Source organism: Corella eumyota, chromosome 4 (assembly GCF_963082875.1).
Source record: "Corella eumyota chromosome 4, kaCorEumy4.1, whole genome shotgun sequence".
In the NCBI taxonomy this organism is placed as follows: Eukaryota; Metazoa; Chordata; class Ascidiacea; order Phlebobranchia; family Corellidae; genus Corella; species Corella eumyota.
In genome coordinates, this window is record NC_137493.1 from 4,590,014 (window position 1) to 4,607,807 (window position 17,794).

Below are 17,794 nucleotides of genomic sequence, written 5' to 3' on the forward strand. Positions count from 1 at the left end.
ACGCACTAATTAAGACGTCGCATTCCCTTCGCTTAATTGATAAATTACAGCTGGATTTATCTACATTTTTTAACCTTATTTGGTAATAAAATCTCTGTTTAGTCTGCACGTGTTAACTAATTAAAATTTGCACCCGAGACCTCGTGGTAGAAGAATTTTTTGAGGAGGCGCACTAATAATGACGTCACGTTCCTTGCGCCTCGCTTAGTGGAAAATTTTAAGTTTCCATGCTTTATAAAAGACCTAGTTAAAGCTATAGTAAATTATATTATTCCCCTTTCTTAATTTTAATAAGTCGAAATTCAATGTTTGTTAGTGTCCAAACACATTTTTATTATTATTGTATAAATATAATACTCAAAATAAGTTTTTTTTTATTTTTAATAAATATTCAACAACAAAAAATAGCAAAAATAAATTAACTAAACGTCATGCCTGTTCCTGAAAGTCCTAAACGTTTGCAGAGAAGGCACGACCGCTTGTTATTATTCATTAACTTATTCATGGCGCTATTTCCTTCAATTAACTATTGTATTGTAATAATTTGGTCGCCATGCAAACAAAACTTTTAAATTTCCGTAACCTAGACTTGTTCATATCTACAATCTGTAGTTATAGTTGGAAATCTTAGATTTCGAAACATATTGCTATTGTCAGTATTATTTTTGTAATTCTTACTTATCCAAATTTTGATTCAAAATAACTTTTGATCATGTAAATATAAAGTTTTGAAATTTTAGTATGTTGTTTATAATAATATTGTGTTCCAATCCTCCTATTTTTAAAATTTAAATTTTACTTATTACTAATTGCTTGTTTATTAATTAAAATTTAAAGATCGTTATTAGGTTTTCAATTTTTGCTCCGTTTTGAATTATAAAATTAATAACTTAAAAATGGATTAAAAATTTAATTTTAGTTTGTTTATTATATTTAAATTCTTGTTTGTTTATTAAATATTGAAGTTCAATATTAAGCATTAAAAGTATAATGTATTTTTTAATATAAGTAGTTAAAAAACATATTTAAAAAATAATTTTCGTATATTTAACATATTTAAATGCTTGTTTATTTAATAAAAGTATTAGTATGTTGTTTATAATAATATTGTATTCCAATCCTCCTATTTTTTAAATTTAATTTTTACTTATTACTAATTGCTTGTTTATTAATTAAAATTTAAAGATCGTTTTTAGGTTTTCAATTTTTGCTACGTTTAGAATTATAAAATTAATAACTTAAAAATGGATTAAAAATTTAATTTTAGTTTGTTTATTATATTTAATTTCTTGTTTGTTTATTAAATATTGAAGTTCAATATTAAGCATTAAAAGTATAATGTATTTTTTAATATAAGTAGTTAAAAAACATATTTAAAAAATAATTTTCGTATATTTAACATATTTAAATGCTTGTTTATTTAATAAAAGTATTAGTATGTTGTTTATAATAATATTGTATTCCAATCCTCCTATTTTTTAAATTTAATTTTTACTTATTACTAATTGCTTGTTTATTAATTAAAATTTAAAGATCGTTTTTAGGTTTTCAATTTTTGCTTCGTTTAGAATTATAAAATTAATAACTTAAAAATGGATTAAAAATTTAATTTTAGTTTGTTTATTATATTTAATTTCTTGTTTGTTTATTAAATATTGAAGTTCATTATTAAGCATTAAAAGTATAATGTATTTTTTAATATAAGTAGTTAAAAAACATATTTAAAAAATAATTTTCGTATATTTAACATATTTAAATGCTTGTTTATTTAATAAAAACCAAAAATAAATTTTAGGAATTTAAAATTTAGTAAAATGTATATCCTGATATTGACAACTAAAAACTGGGTTAAAATATAAACTTTTGTTTGTATAATATACTTGTTTGTTTGGTAAAAATGCTTGTTATATAAAAAAGCATGCTACAAATAATCAAATAATTCCGAACCATTTTTTATTTATCAAATAAATCTAGTTTTTTTTTAATTTGATAATGAAAACGAAAAGCGCCCTTTTTGTTTTTAAATATTTTTGCAATTTTTTTTATCTAGTATTTTAGTTATACAATTGTATATTTAACATAATGTATAATTTCGATTTTAGAAATTTTGCGATTTGCCCATAACTTCCATAAAAAAACAATGGTTCAGATTTTAAATATTATTCCATCCAGTAAAAACCAATGCGAAATTTAAACAAATAAGATGTCGCAGGGTAACTATACGTATTTAAAATTTAATAAATACTTTAACAAAAAGGCTAAATGTATCTAAATTTTTAAAATTTAATAATATAATAAAACTAAGATATAAAACCACAGCAAAATTGTGCAAACAAATCAAAAATAAATAGGTAAAGTGATATGCAAAACTAGGTGAACAATAAAAACTTAGGTTAGACAAATAAATTTAAAAACACATATTAATATACTGCAATTTATACATGCATACTGTAACCGTGATTCTATCTACTACTGTAAAATGTTAATTGCATAACATAGGCCCGCCCCCATAATCTTGATCTAATTCATTACAAAAAAAATGATGCAAAAATATATTTTTAAGATATTTTAAAGTGAGCAAAATATATGTGTGTAAAAATAAGGCAAAATAAAAAATAAGAACAAAAAAATACTTAAACTGTACAAAAAATATAATTTCGAGTGCAAATAAATGTTCTTGATACCTTGAAGAAAATACTGATAAAAGTATTTATGTAGAGTAAACTTATTTCTAACTACGACGTCATTTTTTAATTACGCAAGATAATTCTTGCTGGCGAAATAGATCGTGAACGCAAACTTTTCCTAAATTAAAAAAAATAATAATCATAAAATAAATATCAAATAATTGATAGTAAGTAAAAATTGGCAAATCTATAATCGTAACTTACTTATTTTCTTTGGACTTTCTGTTGACTGCACTTTTAACACGAGGTTGGCCTAGAAAACATAGAACAAAATACATTTAATAATAAATTGACAAAAAAATACAAAAAATATATTTTTTTACCAATTACTAATCGATAGCAAAAATTTTTTTTTAAACTAAGTAACTAATTGAATTTTGATTACGTTTATTTGTTTTTGGGATAGGAAGTCCGATGGTTGATTGCCTTTTAAATTCGGCCACGAATTCTTCCGAAATTTTCCCGTCTTCACCTAAGTTACTTATCAAAGAAGGGTAAATCCCCTCTTCCGATCTACAAGACGTCATCAACTCTCTGCTGGCCGTCCGGTTAAAGCTTAAGTAACCTAAAAGGTAAAAGTTAGAAAAAAAGGTGCCAAAAAAATTGTACTACAGATATAATTTCATTTTTAAACATTCCTAATGGTTTTTGCATAGCTTAAGATAAGGCAAATTAAATAAGATATAACCATATTAACTACACATTAATAATAAACATGTCTACCCAAGGCCTGTGCTACTGAAAGTCGAACTTGGTCATTTTCCGATTTAAGGAAATTCAACAACTTTCCAACTGCTCCTGATGTAACAATGGCTTCCGGAACACCAGCTCGAGTATGGGCCAAACTTCCAAGGTATTCAGCTAAAAAAAATGTTTTTTATTTTAGGGTCCTTGCATTTTTAAAATTATTCATAGAGCCAATTTTAAGATATTACATAGTTAATTTATATTATGAAGTCTTGGTAAATAAATAAGAATTAATGATAATATTTTAAATTAACCAAGTGAACTTAAAAAAAAATATGATAAAAAATTTTTTTTTCGTATGTTTAGGTAACCTAATAATTTTCTTACCTGTACAAATTATGACATCATCGCAGTCATGCTCCAGTAAATTTATGAGTTCTAGAATACCTTTGGATGAAGCATCCACTATTGAACTGTCAATAATAACACGAGCCAATACCACAAGCTAGTAAAAATGCAAAAAGTAGTTTTATTTAAATTTAGTCCACATACCAATTGTAAAAAATATTTACAAGATAATTTATATTTAAAAATAATGTCTAACCATAGATGTTAAATCTATTTATAGGTCCCATACATTTAAAAAATGACATAGTTAAAAGCCGGTACATGCTATAAAATTAATTAAATTTTTGAACCCTGACTTATTCTTTATACTAACTGCAAACGTTTTTTTTTTCTAAATTCTTTTATACACCACTTACTGCTACCTTTTAAAACTTTTTGATTTAAAAGTGACTATATCTACCTTTTCTTTAAATGACTACATTTTCTTTATTTAGATCTAAAATTATTAAAACTTGACTTAGATATCAAGAAATTAAAACTTGACTTAGATATTAAAACTTGACTTAGATATCTAGAAAAACGGTAGACATTAAACATAGTAAAATATTTAAAAGTAAGTTAATGTCTTCTTTTACAACATTTTTAAGATACCTGAAAAGCTGTGGCAGCTGTGATTAAAGGTAGATCGAACGAAAACAAATCAAAAAAAACATCAAATGATAGACCTCCACATGTGTGTATTCTATGTTGTTGGGGTAGTCGATTAAATGCAAATATTGTAAGTGCTGAGCAAGCTCTAGATTTTACCATCTGAAAAATTATTGATAAAACTATTGAAAGTTAATATATATTTAAAATCAATATTTAAAATTGGTATATCTAGTAAAACAGACATATTATTCAACTTAAAGACAGTATTAAGAAATTAAAAGATCCTTTAAATTCATTTATCTAAATTATAATCTAACATTAAAAACTTTATTTTAATATAAGCAATTTAATTTAACTTACTATATTAGGAGAATGTAGAATTGTGAGCAGAATATCAAAACTAAAACTTCCCATTTCGTTTAATTTAGTTTCACTTTCAAGGCAACCAGAAACTAAACAGGCTAATGAATGCAATAATTCCACCTAAAAATAAAAACATTTTAAATGTTAAATAAAATATTAAAATGTTCTGAAAATATATTAATGGCTATTTTACCATTAAAGTCACATTTAAATACAAAAATAACCTTTTTTTATCTTGATGTACATATTCTATACAAAATAATCAAAATGTAAAACTTATTTTTATTTCTTTATATTGTGTTATGAGAAAAAAAACACCAATCAGTTACAAAATTATTAACAATATTTTTACTTGTAAATCTTCATCATGCGAAGTCTGCCATATTTTATCAAGAATTAACCCAATACCGCCATCTTCTTCTATCTCTTGTTGAAGTTGTTTGTTGTTAACATGCGCAACTCCTTCAAATAAACATCATTTTTAGATTTAGGATTGGCATCAGTTCATTACAATCAAATACTTGCGGTTATTAGTTTAATGTGTACTTTAATCACAGATGATAAATTTTTATGTCATAATTTAAAATGAATTAATTTTTTTAAATGGCTAGTGTAATAACAAAAAGGCTTATTATCAATATAAAATAAGTCTTATCATCAGTAAAATAGCATTTTTAGGCCAAAGTTTTTACCAAAATTTTAAAAATAAACTGTCTGGACAAATTTACGTGATCAATGGTATTAGTGGTATTGATTATTTCATATTTTAAAATAAAAAATTTTGTAACTGTGAAAATAATTCTTATATCTACCTATGCACAAGCTACTAATGGCTTTCATGCATGCTAGAGTAACATTTCTGCTGATATCATTGAGTCTAAGCAGTCGAATAAGAGGAGAAATTGTCCGGTCTTTGGAAAGTTGAAGTTGTCCGTTAACACTGTTTTTGCTCCATGCCTGAACGGCTTGACAACCTCAAATTTTTAAAAATACAAAATAGTACAAAAATTTTAAACTAAATTTTATTTCTGAAAGAATTTTTAATTTTGATTTTTATAGTGCCAGTAAACTTAAGTAGGTGTAAACTTTTACTAAAATCAGTTTAACAAAAATTAAAATAACAGGTTAAGTATACAAAACCAATATAAACATAACAGCCTATCAAATTTTTAAGATTAAGATAAGTTAACAGATATAGTCTTACATTAAGGTTGTGAATATAATTTGTTCACATTAACAAATTTTCTTGAAAATTATGTTTGTAAAACACTTTCTTAAAGTTATATTGGTGATATAAGTACTATTGGTGATATAAGTATTGGTGATGTATAAATGTGAGAATATATTTTTGTTACTACATTACCAATAAGTTGTAAGGTGTCTGATTTGCTAAGCAACATGTCAATGATTTGCTTAGTTCCGATGCGATGTGCAATTGCTCTTTGCTGCTCTGGGTGGTCACCAGCAAGTGACCACAAAGCACAAGCCCCTTTTTCTTTTGCACTATCCGACCAAATCTATAAAAAAAAATTCAAAAAAATAATAAAATTTTTATGTACTAAAAGAAAAAACACAAAAATATCTTTATAATAAGAAGTAAGGGACAATTTTAGTCTTATCAGAAAATAATCCAATATTTCTAAGAGGACATTTAATTTACTTGAAACAGTCGGCATAATGCGTCTGGTGCTCCTTCCAAGCTTGCTAGTTTTTGAGCTTCTAGGTTTCCTCGAGTCATGCAATCCACTGCCAGTGCAGCTTTCATTTGTGAGTTAATGCAATGTCCTTTTAATATTGTCACCAATGGCTTTAATGCACCCTTCTCAAGAAACTCATTCTAAAATAAACCAAATATTTTATCTTTTACGTATGTTGTTATTGTGATATTCTAAACAGTTAACATTTTTAAAAGTGTAGTAGTTATATTTTAACCAACTAATTTCAAGTTTTTTTTTTAAACTAACAACAATGGCCTTGTTTTAATTTTTCATGTTCACAAGCCTTAAGCAATAACTATAAACAGCAAAAATTCCTGCTGAGACCAAAACCATTTTGCAGGGCAATTATCTGGCAAAATGCTCAGTTATATCCTAAACTGTCCAAGGCAACTTGAGACTGGTCTGGATAACAAATGTTAACCTATGTTTAGGCCTTAAAGTCACCGACAGTGTGGTGTAGTGGTAAGAACACTTGCTACACCACCATGAGGTTGTGGGTTCAGTCCCCACTGCTTTCATGCTGTTGCGCCCTTGAAGGAGGCGCTATAAACAGCAAAAACTCCTGCTGAGCCATCAGCACTTAATCAGCAGCATAATTACCAGGCAATTATAATCTATATAATATCCCAAACCGCCAACGGAAACTCAAAACTGGAGTAACTCATGTTACTTTATGTTTAGGTTGCGCATTCCACCTTACAACATCAAGGATAAATTTGTATATAAAAAAGGTCAGAATTTTCACATTGAGAATGAAAATATACAAAAAAAAGAAGTCTCAACAAAAAACAAATTGTTTGATTTTTTTACTTGATTATTTAAGTTATCCAAACAGATTGCTGCAATTGTATCAGCAGTGGCAGCCTGCAACAAGTCATCTTTGACCCCAAGAAAGTAAACCAAGAGTCCAGATGAACCTTCTTCCTCCACAATAAGGTCTTGTATCTTTCCGTCTGTGTCTCCTCGACACAAAGAGGATAAAGTCACAACAGCATTGACCAGTACATCCACCACCTGGGGGGGTTAAAATATTTTTTAATAATAAAATTTTAAAAATATTTTTAAGGCTGTACTATAAAAAGTTTTTTTTCGTATATATCTTTATCCTCGATGTTGGAAGGTCGAATATGCGACCTAAACATAGAGTAACATCAGGTACTCCGACCTAGTCTCGAGTTGCCTTTACCAGTTTGGGATATTACAGAGATTATAATTGTCTATTAATTATGCTGCTGATAAGGTGTGCTGGCTCAGCAGGAGTTCATTCCGTTTATGGTGCCTTACCCAAGGGCGCTACAGCATGAGAGAAGTAAGAATTGAACCCACAACCTCATGGTTGTGTGTGTAGCGAGTGTTCTTACCACTACACAACGCTGCCAGAAAAAAAAACATTATTTAATTTTAGTTATAAAACAATACTTTATTTAAAAAAATGTACAAGTATAACCATTTAAATTGGGTTGGACTAGCTTTTAAAATTACTTACATCAGTCCTTAGTAGGTCAACGAGAGGTCTGATACCTCCGTGATCAGCAATAACCGAAGCATTGTTGTTTACCCTTGCTAAGTCTGACAATACAACTGATGACCTTGACTGAATCTCACGCTGTTCATTGTTTGAAGTTTTTTCGTCACCAGTTTGTGGCATACTTGGTTTTAACAGCGAGATAAGAACTAGAATAAAGTTATAAAAAATTTAGACTTAAAATATTAAAACAATTTTAAATTTTTTTTATCCACAGAAAAGTAAACAGAAGACTACAAAAAAAAAATTGTAAAAATTTTTGATTTAATATACATACATTGCCCTGTTTGGTATAATACATATTTTTGTGAAAGCCCGAATTAGTTTTTTTTATTGAATACATTGTAAGTGTGCTTTCTAAATATGACAACAGTTTATAAATTAATGTAACATACTTGGTATAGCACCAGAACCTGCCACTTTAACTCTAACTTCATTGTGTTCTGACATTAAACAAACTACTGAGCAAGCAAGCGATCTGATTGGTGGAGACATCTCAACTCCTATTGGTCAGAAAGTTTAGGTCTTTTTTACATTTTACACAAAAATAAATTGATTTTAATTTAATTGTTAAAACTGTTGTATTAAAAAAGTTTATTTCTAATTTTAAAAAATTACCAAAAATTAAGAAAATTACCGGTGTCAACATTTGATGCGGATTTAGGTCTTCTTTTCCCGCTATGCAGAAGATTAACAAGAGGTTCAACAACTCCTGCATCCAATAAAAAACTCCAGTAACCATTTCCATCCTCCTGTTCCTTTGGATCATGAAGAAGAACCTCGAGACATCTTAAAGAAGCATCTTGGCGAACCACTGATGAAGATTTTAACATTTCTAAAAAATTTGATTTTGATTTTAGCAAAAATATATTTCATTAAAATTATATTTAGGTTAAAACTTTTATTAAAATGCATTTGTCTTTGTTTACAGCATATTTTTTTATTAAATTTGCATTATTGTAATCATAAAGCAAAATTAGCTTAATAAAAAACATTTAAAAAAACATTTTGTGCAAAAAAATTAAAATATTTTGATTCATGTTAAATTTATAAAACAAATATTCGTATTTTATGTCAACCATTGAACCATAATAAAAAATCTAAATACAACAAATACCAACCTACTATAATGTCCCATACTCTCAGGTTAACAGATTTTTTGTTGTCTTTTAACTTAACAAAATAACTCAACAAGTCGGTATGAAAATGCAGCACAGCTCGCTGGACAATCCCATCGTTATTCCAATCCAGCGCCTCAATGTTTGCTCCGTATTCAACAAAATATTTTAATGCATCCAACGAGCCACTTGAGGCAGCAATGAGCAGAGGTGTTACATTATCTCTGTGTCATTTAAATAAATGATTTAGAATTAAAGATAAACTGTTTTTTTTATTAACTCTTAATTTTATATAACTTGTTTTTAAATGTTTATTTTATTAAAATAATTTTTTTTAATATCTAACAACAAAAAAAGTACAACATAAAATTTAAATAAATTTTGGTATTGATAGCACTGATATGAAAGTGAATGTGATTTATTTTAAATATAAATGACAAATACAGAATTAGCAAGTGTGAAAAATGATAATTGTGATTTGATTTTTTTGTGAATTGTGAAACTATAATACCAGTTTGATGAATCCAAAAATCTGTAAAACTATAATTGTTAAACTTTCACAACTAAAAATGGGCATTTCAGGCAATCAAAAAATGGGCTTTTCAGGCAAGCTAGAGATATATTTTGCAATGCATCATGCTCTGGTTTAAAGTTGAACAATCTAAATCATGCCAAGCCCATAATCATTGATTTTAGAATAGATAACTCATTTACATTTAAGTCAAAATTAAGATAGTATAAAAGGTCCTGAATCCAATATCCCTTGCTACTGTAAGTACTTAAACAAAATAGTCCACAAAATAACACCCAAATAAAGCAGCGTAAACCCATAACGTAAGTCAAAATAATAACACCAAAAATGTTAAAGCAATGAAAAAGTAGCACATTGTTTTTTATTTACCCTCCTGTGGCAGGGACCTCCAATAGGTTAGGATGTCTTCTTAAAATTACTCGTATAATTCCAACCTGATCACTTTCTGCAGCATGGTGTAGACAATTTCGTCCGTTACCGTCGCTTAATATCGGATTTGCTTTACTTACCAGAAGTGCTGTGATGCATTCTAGTGCACCACATCGTGCCGCAAAATGGAGTGAAGTGGCACCTGTCACAAAAGTGTTAGAAGATTTGTTATTCAATTTTAAAAGTTTATAAAAAAGTTATTTAATTTTAAAAGTTTATGACAAATCATAAAACATGTTTTTCACATTTAAGAAAATGATAAATGTAAAAAATAAATGAAAGGTAAAATAAACTTAGATATTTAAAAGTAATTAATATTTGTTTTTCACAGCAAATAGATATATGGACCACATACACAACATCTAAATACCCAAAGTGCAAAAAGTAAATTAAAAATGTTATTAAAACTTAAAAAAACATCAAAAACTCCCCAAAAAATGTTATTGAAAAAAGTCTTGTTTTTATTTTTTTTTTAGTTTTGTAAATATTTGTTAAAAGTTGGCAACACAACATTTAGTGTTAAAAATTTACCGCTTCGTTCATGAAAAATATTTTCCTCAATATTAGGATCTGAATTACCTGTCATGATTATGTTTTTTTGTTTATGATTACACCATAAATGATTACCTTATACTAATTAAGGAAATAAGAAAAAGTTTTTAAATTAATAAAACAATTTTTGTGGTGTTTATGTTAAAAAAAAATTTTTTTGAAGAAAAAAAGTTTTAATATTTTTTTTATACTTCTTTAACGTTTTAATTGTGCACCAATACAATTTTAACTAAATGTAAATATTTATTTAAATACTCACGGGTAGTTTTGCTGTTAATTTCAGTTCTTCTTACATTAACATTTGGATTTTGACTCAACAACAAACTTAAAATTGATCCTCGATTGTGAATACAAGCATGATGTAAAAGTGTAAAACCCTATAAAATAAATCAATATATTAAAATTTAAATTGAATTTTAGAAATTTTTTTTTTTAAATTGGCAGTTTTACTTATATTGTAAGCCTATTTTCTGACATACATATATGTATATATATAGTCAACCAAACCCCAATATATAAAGATAATATTTTAAGATATTTATAACACGAAACTACATACTATAGTTTTAAAAAAATTATGCAAGTTTAGTTTTAAAAAAACACATTTTTCTTGGTATTTATAAGTTGGTTAAACCTTAAAAAGTTTTTTGCCAAAGTTAAAATTATCTTAAACTTTATTTTTACACTGATTAATCAATTTTTAAATAAATAATAACCTTAACATCAGATGAGAATAAAGATGAGCTCGCTGTTTTCTTGAGTAGAGCAATAAAAGGAGCAACCAAACCCCTTTGTGCACATAATCTCAAACTCGCTTCAGTACCCTAAAAAAAAATTTTTTGTTTAAATCTTTAAAATTGTTTTACCTTAACAGTTATTTCTTTAAAAAAAGCTTTTTAAAATTAAAAGCTACAGCACAAACTTTTTAAAAAAAAGTTTAATTTGTAATTTTACTGTAATGTAGTCGTTTAAAAATCGAAATAATAAAACCAACAGCATGGTGTAGTGGTAAGAACACTTACTACACAACCATGAGGTCTTGGGTTAAATCGCCACTGCTCTCATGCTGTAGCGCCCTTGAGTAGATTATAATCTAAATAATATCCCAAACCGCTACAGGCAATTCGAGACTGGGTCGGGATAACTGATGTTATTCTATGTTTGGGTCGCGCATTCAACCTTTCTACATTGAGGATAAAGATATATACAAAAAAATAAAGTAAAAAAAAAATAAATAAACTTCTTTTTAAATAACAGAAATCTACAGCCCAGAAATAATAAACCTTCAGAAAATATTTGTCCAAAGTTTTTTCTAAGCAAATTTAAAAAAATATTGTATACCTTATTTGCCAATGCAGTCCTAAAACCAAAAACTTGCTTAAAAGTCTCAGAAAGTTGAAGATCACTCATGGGTAATTTTCTCGGGCGTAGAGAACTTAAAAGTTGGTATCGAGCATGGAGCCAGCCGGGTAACGGGGGTGAAGCTGGGTAATATGTTTCAAGGGGAACTCGGACAACGTAATAATCACCCTTGCCTTAAAAAAATATAACAAAATTTTATTGTACTTATAAATTGTTTAAAAAAATAATTTTGTACTATCTGATATCGTCTAATTTAGGTTCCCCAATAAAATTTTGTTTACAAACCCAATTTATAAAAGTTACAAATTTACAATTAAAAAAAATAAAAAATCACACTTATCGTTTCTTTACCATGTCTAACAGTAGGAACAGGGTATCCAGGTTTTAATCTTTCTTGCAATAAATCCTTTAAGTGTTTTGCTGCATTTTCTTGCACATCATGACACCAATTTATATCAGAAAAACCCTGGAAAAAATCATTTAATATGTGATTTACATATTTGATAGGCTAATCCATTTTAACAATACACCATAAACACTTTATGTATGTCTAAGGAATATGCCTTTAAAAAAAAACTACCATTTGTGGTGTGTGATTAATTACTTGTTGTGGCTATATTACAACAAGCTATTTATTGGTAACTTGTCAATTAAGTTAATATTATGTTTGGTCGAAAAAATATTTAAATGGCTAACTGTTTTTTTTAAATGCTTTATATCTAGTATATATGCAACCATATAGTAAAGGTTTAACTAGAAAAAGCTAAAAGTTGGGCTCATACTTACTTAATTACTAGATTTTTTTAAACTAAAGCAAAAACAAAACTCGACCACCTTATTTTCAAATATTAATAAAACTTACATTTAAATATCTTTTACCTCTATATTTGAAGTTTCGATATCAAACTGAATTTCACCGTGGCTATGTGATAAAAATGCTCTCTGTCCGGTGCGATCAAGCGTGAATGTCTCGCATGGATGCACGCCCTTTGGACCAATCGCAAATGGTGGAAGTTCATTTTCTGTTCTTAAAATATCTCCTAAAAAAATATTTAAATTTTAAAACTCCTTTTTTAAATGGAAAAAGTTTTTTTTAAATGGAATTTAAAAAATGTAAAGTTTATAATTTGTAAACTAAGGAAAATAAAAATGCAATTCAACTAATTAAATGTTTGGTAGATAAAAACAATTTATAAGAGCTTTATAGAAATGTCAAAAAAAGGCCTAATATGTCTAATTCTATCGTTTGTTTTTTAAAAAACTGATCGTACTACATGGCTAAATAACAAGATGATTTAATAATAACCAGAACAATTGGTAAAACTGTAGCCCAGTGGGCAGCCTAGTAAAGTTTAACATATTTAAACTTACCTGATAGTTGTGTGAGAAAAGCTTCTGTGTTTGGAACCCTCATAAGCCTTAATCTTAATGCTACAAGCACAAGTGAAACTGAGGAAATAAATTTCAACAAAGAAATATTTCGTTGAGTTTGTGGATCTGCATTTAATCCTTTGCGAATCATTTTCAACTAAAAATATTAAAAAGCCTAAATTTATAGGCTCCCATTTCATTTAAAGTAATATAGCGGTAAAAAAAATTTAGATCCAAGAGCCCAAGTTTAATTGTCACTACCAACAAGCTTTAAAATATAAAAACAAGCCATTGTAGTAAGTAATACACATATCCAACAAAGTTAAAATCTAATTTGATTGATAAACATGAAAAAATTGTAAAGTTTTTTTGTTTTAATACCAAAAATCATTACAATTTTAAAATGTTAGCAATTAAAAATTATTTATATATATAAAGCTTTAATGTTTGGTTTTATACATTAATACTCCCATAAATTATTATAAAAACTTACGTGTTGTCTTAGCCTTCGCCTTAGTCTTTGTTGTGACATTGCTGATATTGAATCTCCATCGGGTAATACCACAGATGAAGAAATATCAAATTCTGATTCCAACAAAATTACATTTTCTTCTTTACAACATTTAACTTTGGAGGTGTAGACATTTAACACACATCGAACAAACTCTGTAGTTGTATAAAAGTAAAAACAATTAATTTTTATTACAGTATTTGTAGCTGTTGGAAAATTTGGATGCACTACATTAGGTACTAGATTCGACCCCTACTGCCTCCCACAATACTTTATTTTAAAAACCAATTAACACCTTAAAAAAGGCATTCATTTTTAAGCTGTTAAAAAACTTTAATTGAGACGGGGTCTGAGTATTAAATAATACAAAATAAAAAATTTACAATTTCTAATAATTACAATTTCTAATAAAAAAATAAATTAACCTGCATATGAATTAAAAAACTTTATTTCTTTATGAGCTGTATATTCACAAGGATCCACTTTGTTTAATTCTTCATACACATTTTTCAAGTGTTCATTTTCAGTGGAATATTCTTGACCTTAAATTAAAAACTTAATTATTTAAATAAAACCCTTAAATTTATTTTTCAACTACAAAAAAAAAAAATTTAACGGCAGATATATAGTACATAAACAAAGGTAGAAAATAAAATAACCGAACAGTTTTTAGTAGAACATTTCTTGATTTTGTTTTAGTATGGTTACTTTAATAATATAAAAAAATGTTCCGATCAAAATAACTTACCAGCCATTGAGAATTCTGTTAAAGGATTTTTAATTTGATTCCATTCTCCAGTTGCATTATTAACATCTAATATACTTCTCCACCTTTCTGCCAGTTTTGTTCTTTTACTTTTGATTAAATGAGCACCATGCCATAACGACTTCATCGCATAATCCACTTCTAGTAATACCTGGCCTAAGTTTTAATAAAATAAACCTTTTTTAGACAAAAACCAATTGACAGGAGAATTTTCTATGCTTGCTAATATCCAAAACTAACTCGAGAATGGGCCTAGGCACCAAATGTTACTCTGAGTTTAGGTAGTCAAGTCGGCCCTCCAATGTGGGTTTGGTGACCATGCCATAATATACTATAAAATCTTTGTGTAAACATTAATACTTTTGGGAAGTTTTAAATCCTTAAATTGATTTTTTCATTTTTTCCCATCGCATTGTTGTAATATTAATTGTATATCGTATTTATTATTTACTTTTATCATTGTGCGAAAAACCAAAATAAATAAAAAAAAATATATTACGAAAAAAGATTTACAAAAAACATAGATATACCAATTCGTACAATTCATTTTAAAATGTTTTTTACACATACTCTGAAAAAAATTTTATATAACAAAAATATATAAAATATAATTCAACTTGCCAACTCTAGTGTTCTTATAAGCAAGTGGTAACTGACAAGTTGTACTCAAATCAAAGTTGGGCTCAAGTGAAAAAGAAGGCATTTGATTCACACCGAAAATACCTGATGTTAACTCTCTGATTATCTTAAAAACAACAAATTAAAATTAATAAAAAGCTAAACTTTTAATGTTTTGAACTTAAAATTAATTATCTATACTTTTTCCTAATATGACAAATTAAGTTTTAGTTTTTTTATGTTTATATATATCTTATCATCAGCAATATTAACAGATTAATTTTTTTAACAATATATACCAAAGTACTTAGATAACTAAAATGTTAATAAAAGGTTTTTACAATACACAATCATAACCTACCTGATGTAATTCTCTATATTCTAGATCAGGAATTCCCTTTATTTTAGGAAATAATAAAGTAATCTGTGGTGCTTGGCTTAAGGAAAGATTTGATATAAGACCACATGGTAAACTGGCTTGGCCCCTAAGTAAAATGCAAAAGATAATTTATTTTTCAAGTTGTGACAAAAAGTCACTAGAGGTGCAGTGGTTTTAGAATACTTGGCTTCATAACTTAAGGTCATCAGTTCGATTCCAACTGCTTTATATTAAATTGTCCCTTAGTAAGGTACATGAAATCCTATTTTTTTAGAATACAAATTAATTTCTAAACTTTTGTAATCTTGGTTTTGACAGAATACCTAAATTCAGGTGAGAGCAGCCAACTAGCCGTACTTTGTGCAATTAATTCTCTTAGTTCATTTTTCTTGAATGTGTCAAAGTATGTTGCAGCATCTCTGTGAGGCCCAGTGTCTTGTGCCTAAGAAAGGGCAAGTTTAGTTAAAAAAAAATTTAAGTCAAATTACTGATTTACCCAAAACATTTATTTATATTTATGTATCATTAATGTGATAAGGCTGACATTGGCTCATCAGGAGTTCATACTAGCGCAATACTTAAGAAAGCTACAAATTGAAGGCAGTATGAATCTAAGTCAAGTCATTGCATACATTTTTCTAATGATATGCCTGTTATCACATAATAAAAATTAATGACAGTTTAATCTTTAAAAAAACTGCAAAAATCTTAATATTTATTTAAAACACAGTTAAACATTGCCTTTAAAGGGCAAAATATTTATCCAGGTGAAATACCCTAGTTTTGACAATTAATACAAATGTTTTTATTTGATTTCTTTTGTATGTTAACAATAAAATAAACGTTGTGAAAACTTCAGTAGTATAATATGACAATACATCAGTTGTTTAACAAAGTACAATATATATACATTGTTATCAAAATAATGAACTTTTCTTTTTTGTATTTATCTTATTTTAAAGCATTGTTGTAGTAACAAAAAACTTTAACTGGTCTTAATTGAATTTTAAATAAGGATATAATACAAAAAATTTATTTAAAAAAAAAATGATTGTATTTTAGCCTGAGTAAAAATTCAAGTTAGTTGTAAATTGTCTTTGTTGCATATAACACTGATAATCAATTACACAAAACAAAAATAATACTAACATTTTGTCGAGGTGTTTGCCCTCTTGATGAAATATTTGATCTGGAAGTTGTTAAACCGGCGGTTGCCGGTCGAGGACTTTTATGTTTGCTAAAAAATTAAAAACATTTAAAAAAAATTGATTTTTATGCCAAAATAATTAAAATAAACTTTTCATACCAAAAAAATCAAAACAGAATTTTTAAAAATAACAATATTATATTTTTAACTTTATTTACCATAGAAATTTGTTTTGTTAAATCAAAAAAAACAAACTTTACTTCAAGGTTAAATTGTATTTAAAATTTAATCATAATTTTCAATTTAAACAAAAATACACTTACCTAGATTGTGTATTAGTGTTTTGTTGTAAATTTAATTTTAATTCCGGGTTTACTTCTTGGTTTAATGCCGCACTTTGGGGCCGGACACCTGACATTTTAACAGCCTACTTAAAAACTTAATTCCCCCAAAAAAACAAGTTTTAAAGGGTCACAGCTTTAACCTATGATAATTGTTAATATATATTCTGTAAGCTTGCTTAAATACACTTTAAAAAAAGTATGAGCCCTTTTTCCTTACTCAAATTTGAAATTTGATCTTGTAAGAAAATATCATGAGAAAAACGAATGATGAATAAGAAAAAGAAATTGGATATCACTTATTTCCCATAGACTTATGTGTTGTAATCCATAATTATTTTACTAATCATTTCCAAATTGCTTTTTTAGTATAACCTAGTAAATTAATGCTATTGAAATTTAGCAATTTTAATAAATATTTAAAGTCTGAAAATTGATAGTTTTCAAATTTAAATATCAAATGAAGTTTTATTATTAAGCTTTTTTTTGTATATATAGATTTTTATCCTCAATGTGGGAATGTCGAATGCGTGACTTAAACATAGAGTAACATCAGTTACTCCGACCCAGTCTCGAGTTGCCTGTGGCAATTTGAGATATTATGGATTATAATTGCCCGATAATTATACTGCTGATTAAGTGCTGGCTCAGCAGGAGTGCTGGCTTCGTACCGTTTATGGTGCCTTACT

The 17,794-nt window shown here is 27.2% G+C and overlaps 1 protein-coding gene across 4 annotated transcripts; it reads right to left on the bottom strand.

Moving 5' to 3' along the window:
• Positions 1-2,120: 2,120 nt before the first annotated feature.
• LOC145749529 (ankyrin and armadillo repeat-containing protein-like) lies at positions 2,121-17,237 on the bottom strand. Of its 4 annotated transcripts, XM_082565314.1 has the most exons (32): positions 17,088-17,237; positions 16,767-16,854; positions 15,941-16,059; positions 15,600-15,723; positions 15,242-15,365; positions 14,603-14,776; positions 14,280-14,396; positions 13,837-14,009; positions 13,344-13,500; positions 12,852-13,012; positions 12,324-12,438; positions 11,952-12,145; positions 11,327-11,434; positions 10,870-10,987; positions 10,590-10,637; positions 9,999-10,200; positions 9,101-9,321; positions 8,617-8,814; positions 8,375-8,482; positions 7,941-8,128; positions 7,265-7,468; positions 6,397-6,573; positions 6,100-6,253; positions 5,549-5,710; positions 5,089-5,198; positions 4,734-4,856; positions 4,374-4,532; positions 3,762-3,879; positions 3,411-3,548; positions 3,073-3,252; positions 2,892-2,940; positions 2,121-2,805 (listed from the first exon to the last, which is right to left on the bottom strand). In XM_082565314.1, exons 1-32 carry the CDS (start codon positions 17,180-17,182, stop codon positions 2,751-2,753), a joined length of 4,461 nt encoding a protein of 1,486 aa, XP_082421440.1. In that variant the 5' UTR covers positions 17,183-17,237; the 3' UTR covers positions 2,121-2,750. The 4 variants fall into 4 exon arrangements, with proteins under 4 accessions (XP_082421440.1, XP_082421441.1, XP_082421442.1 ...); XM_082565315.1 differs by lacking the exon at positions 10,590-10,637; XM_082565316.1 differs by lacking the exons at positions 2,121-2,805; positions 2,892-2,940 and having other exon boundaries at positions 3,079-3,242.
• Between the last annotated feature and the right edge of the window lie 557 nt (positions 17,238-17,794).

Bases quoted from the DNA above. Each gene is read 5' to 3' on its own strand.
- LOC145749529 (XM_082565314.1), bottom strand. From the start codon at position 17,182: ATGTCAGGTGTCCGGCCCCAAAGTGCGGCATTAAACCAAGAAGTAAAC. The intron at 16,060-16,766 runs GTTAGTATTATT...GCCCTTTCTTAG, and splicing joins GGCAAACACCTCGACAAAAT to GCACAAGACACTGGGCCTCA. The intron at 2,806-2,891 runs GTAAGTTACGAT...TTTTTAATTTAG, and splicing joins AGAAAGTCCAAAGAAAATAA to GAAAAGTTTGCGTTCACGAT.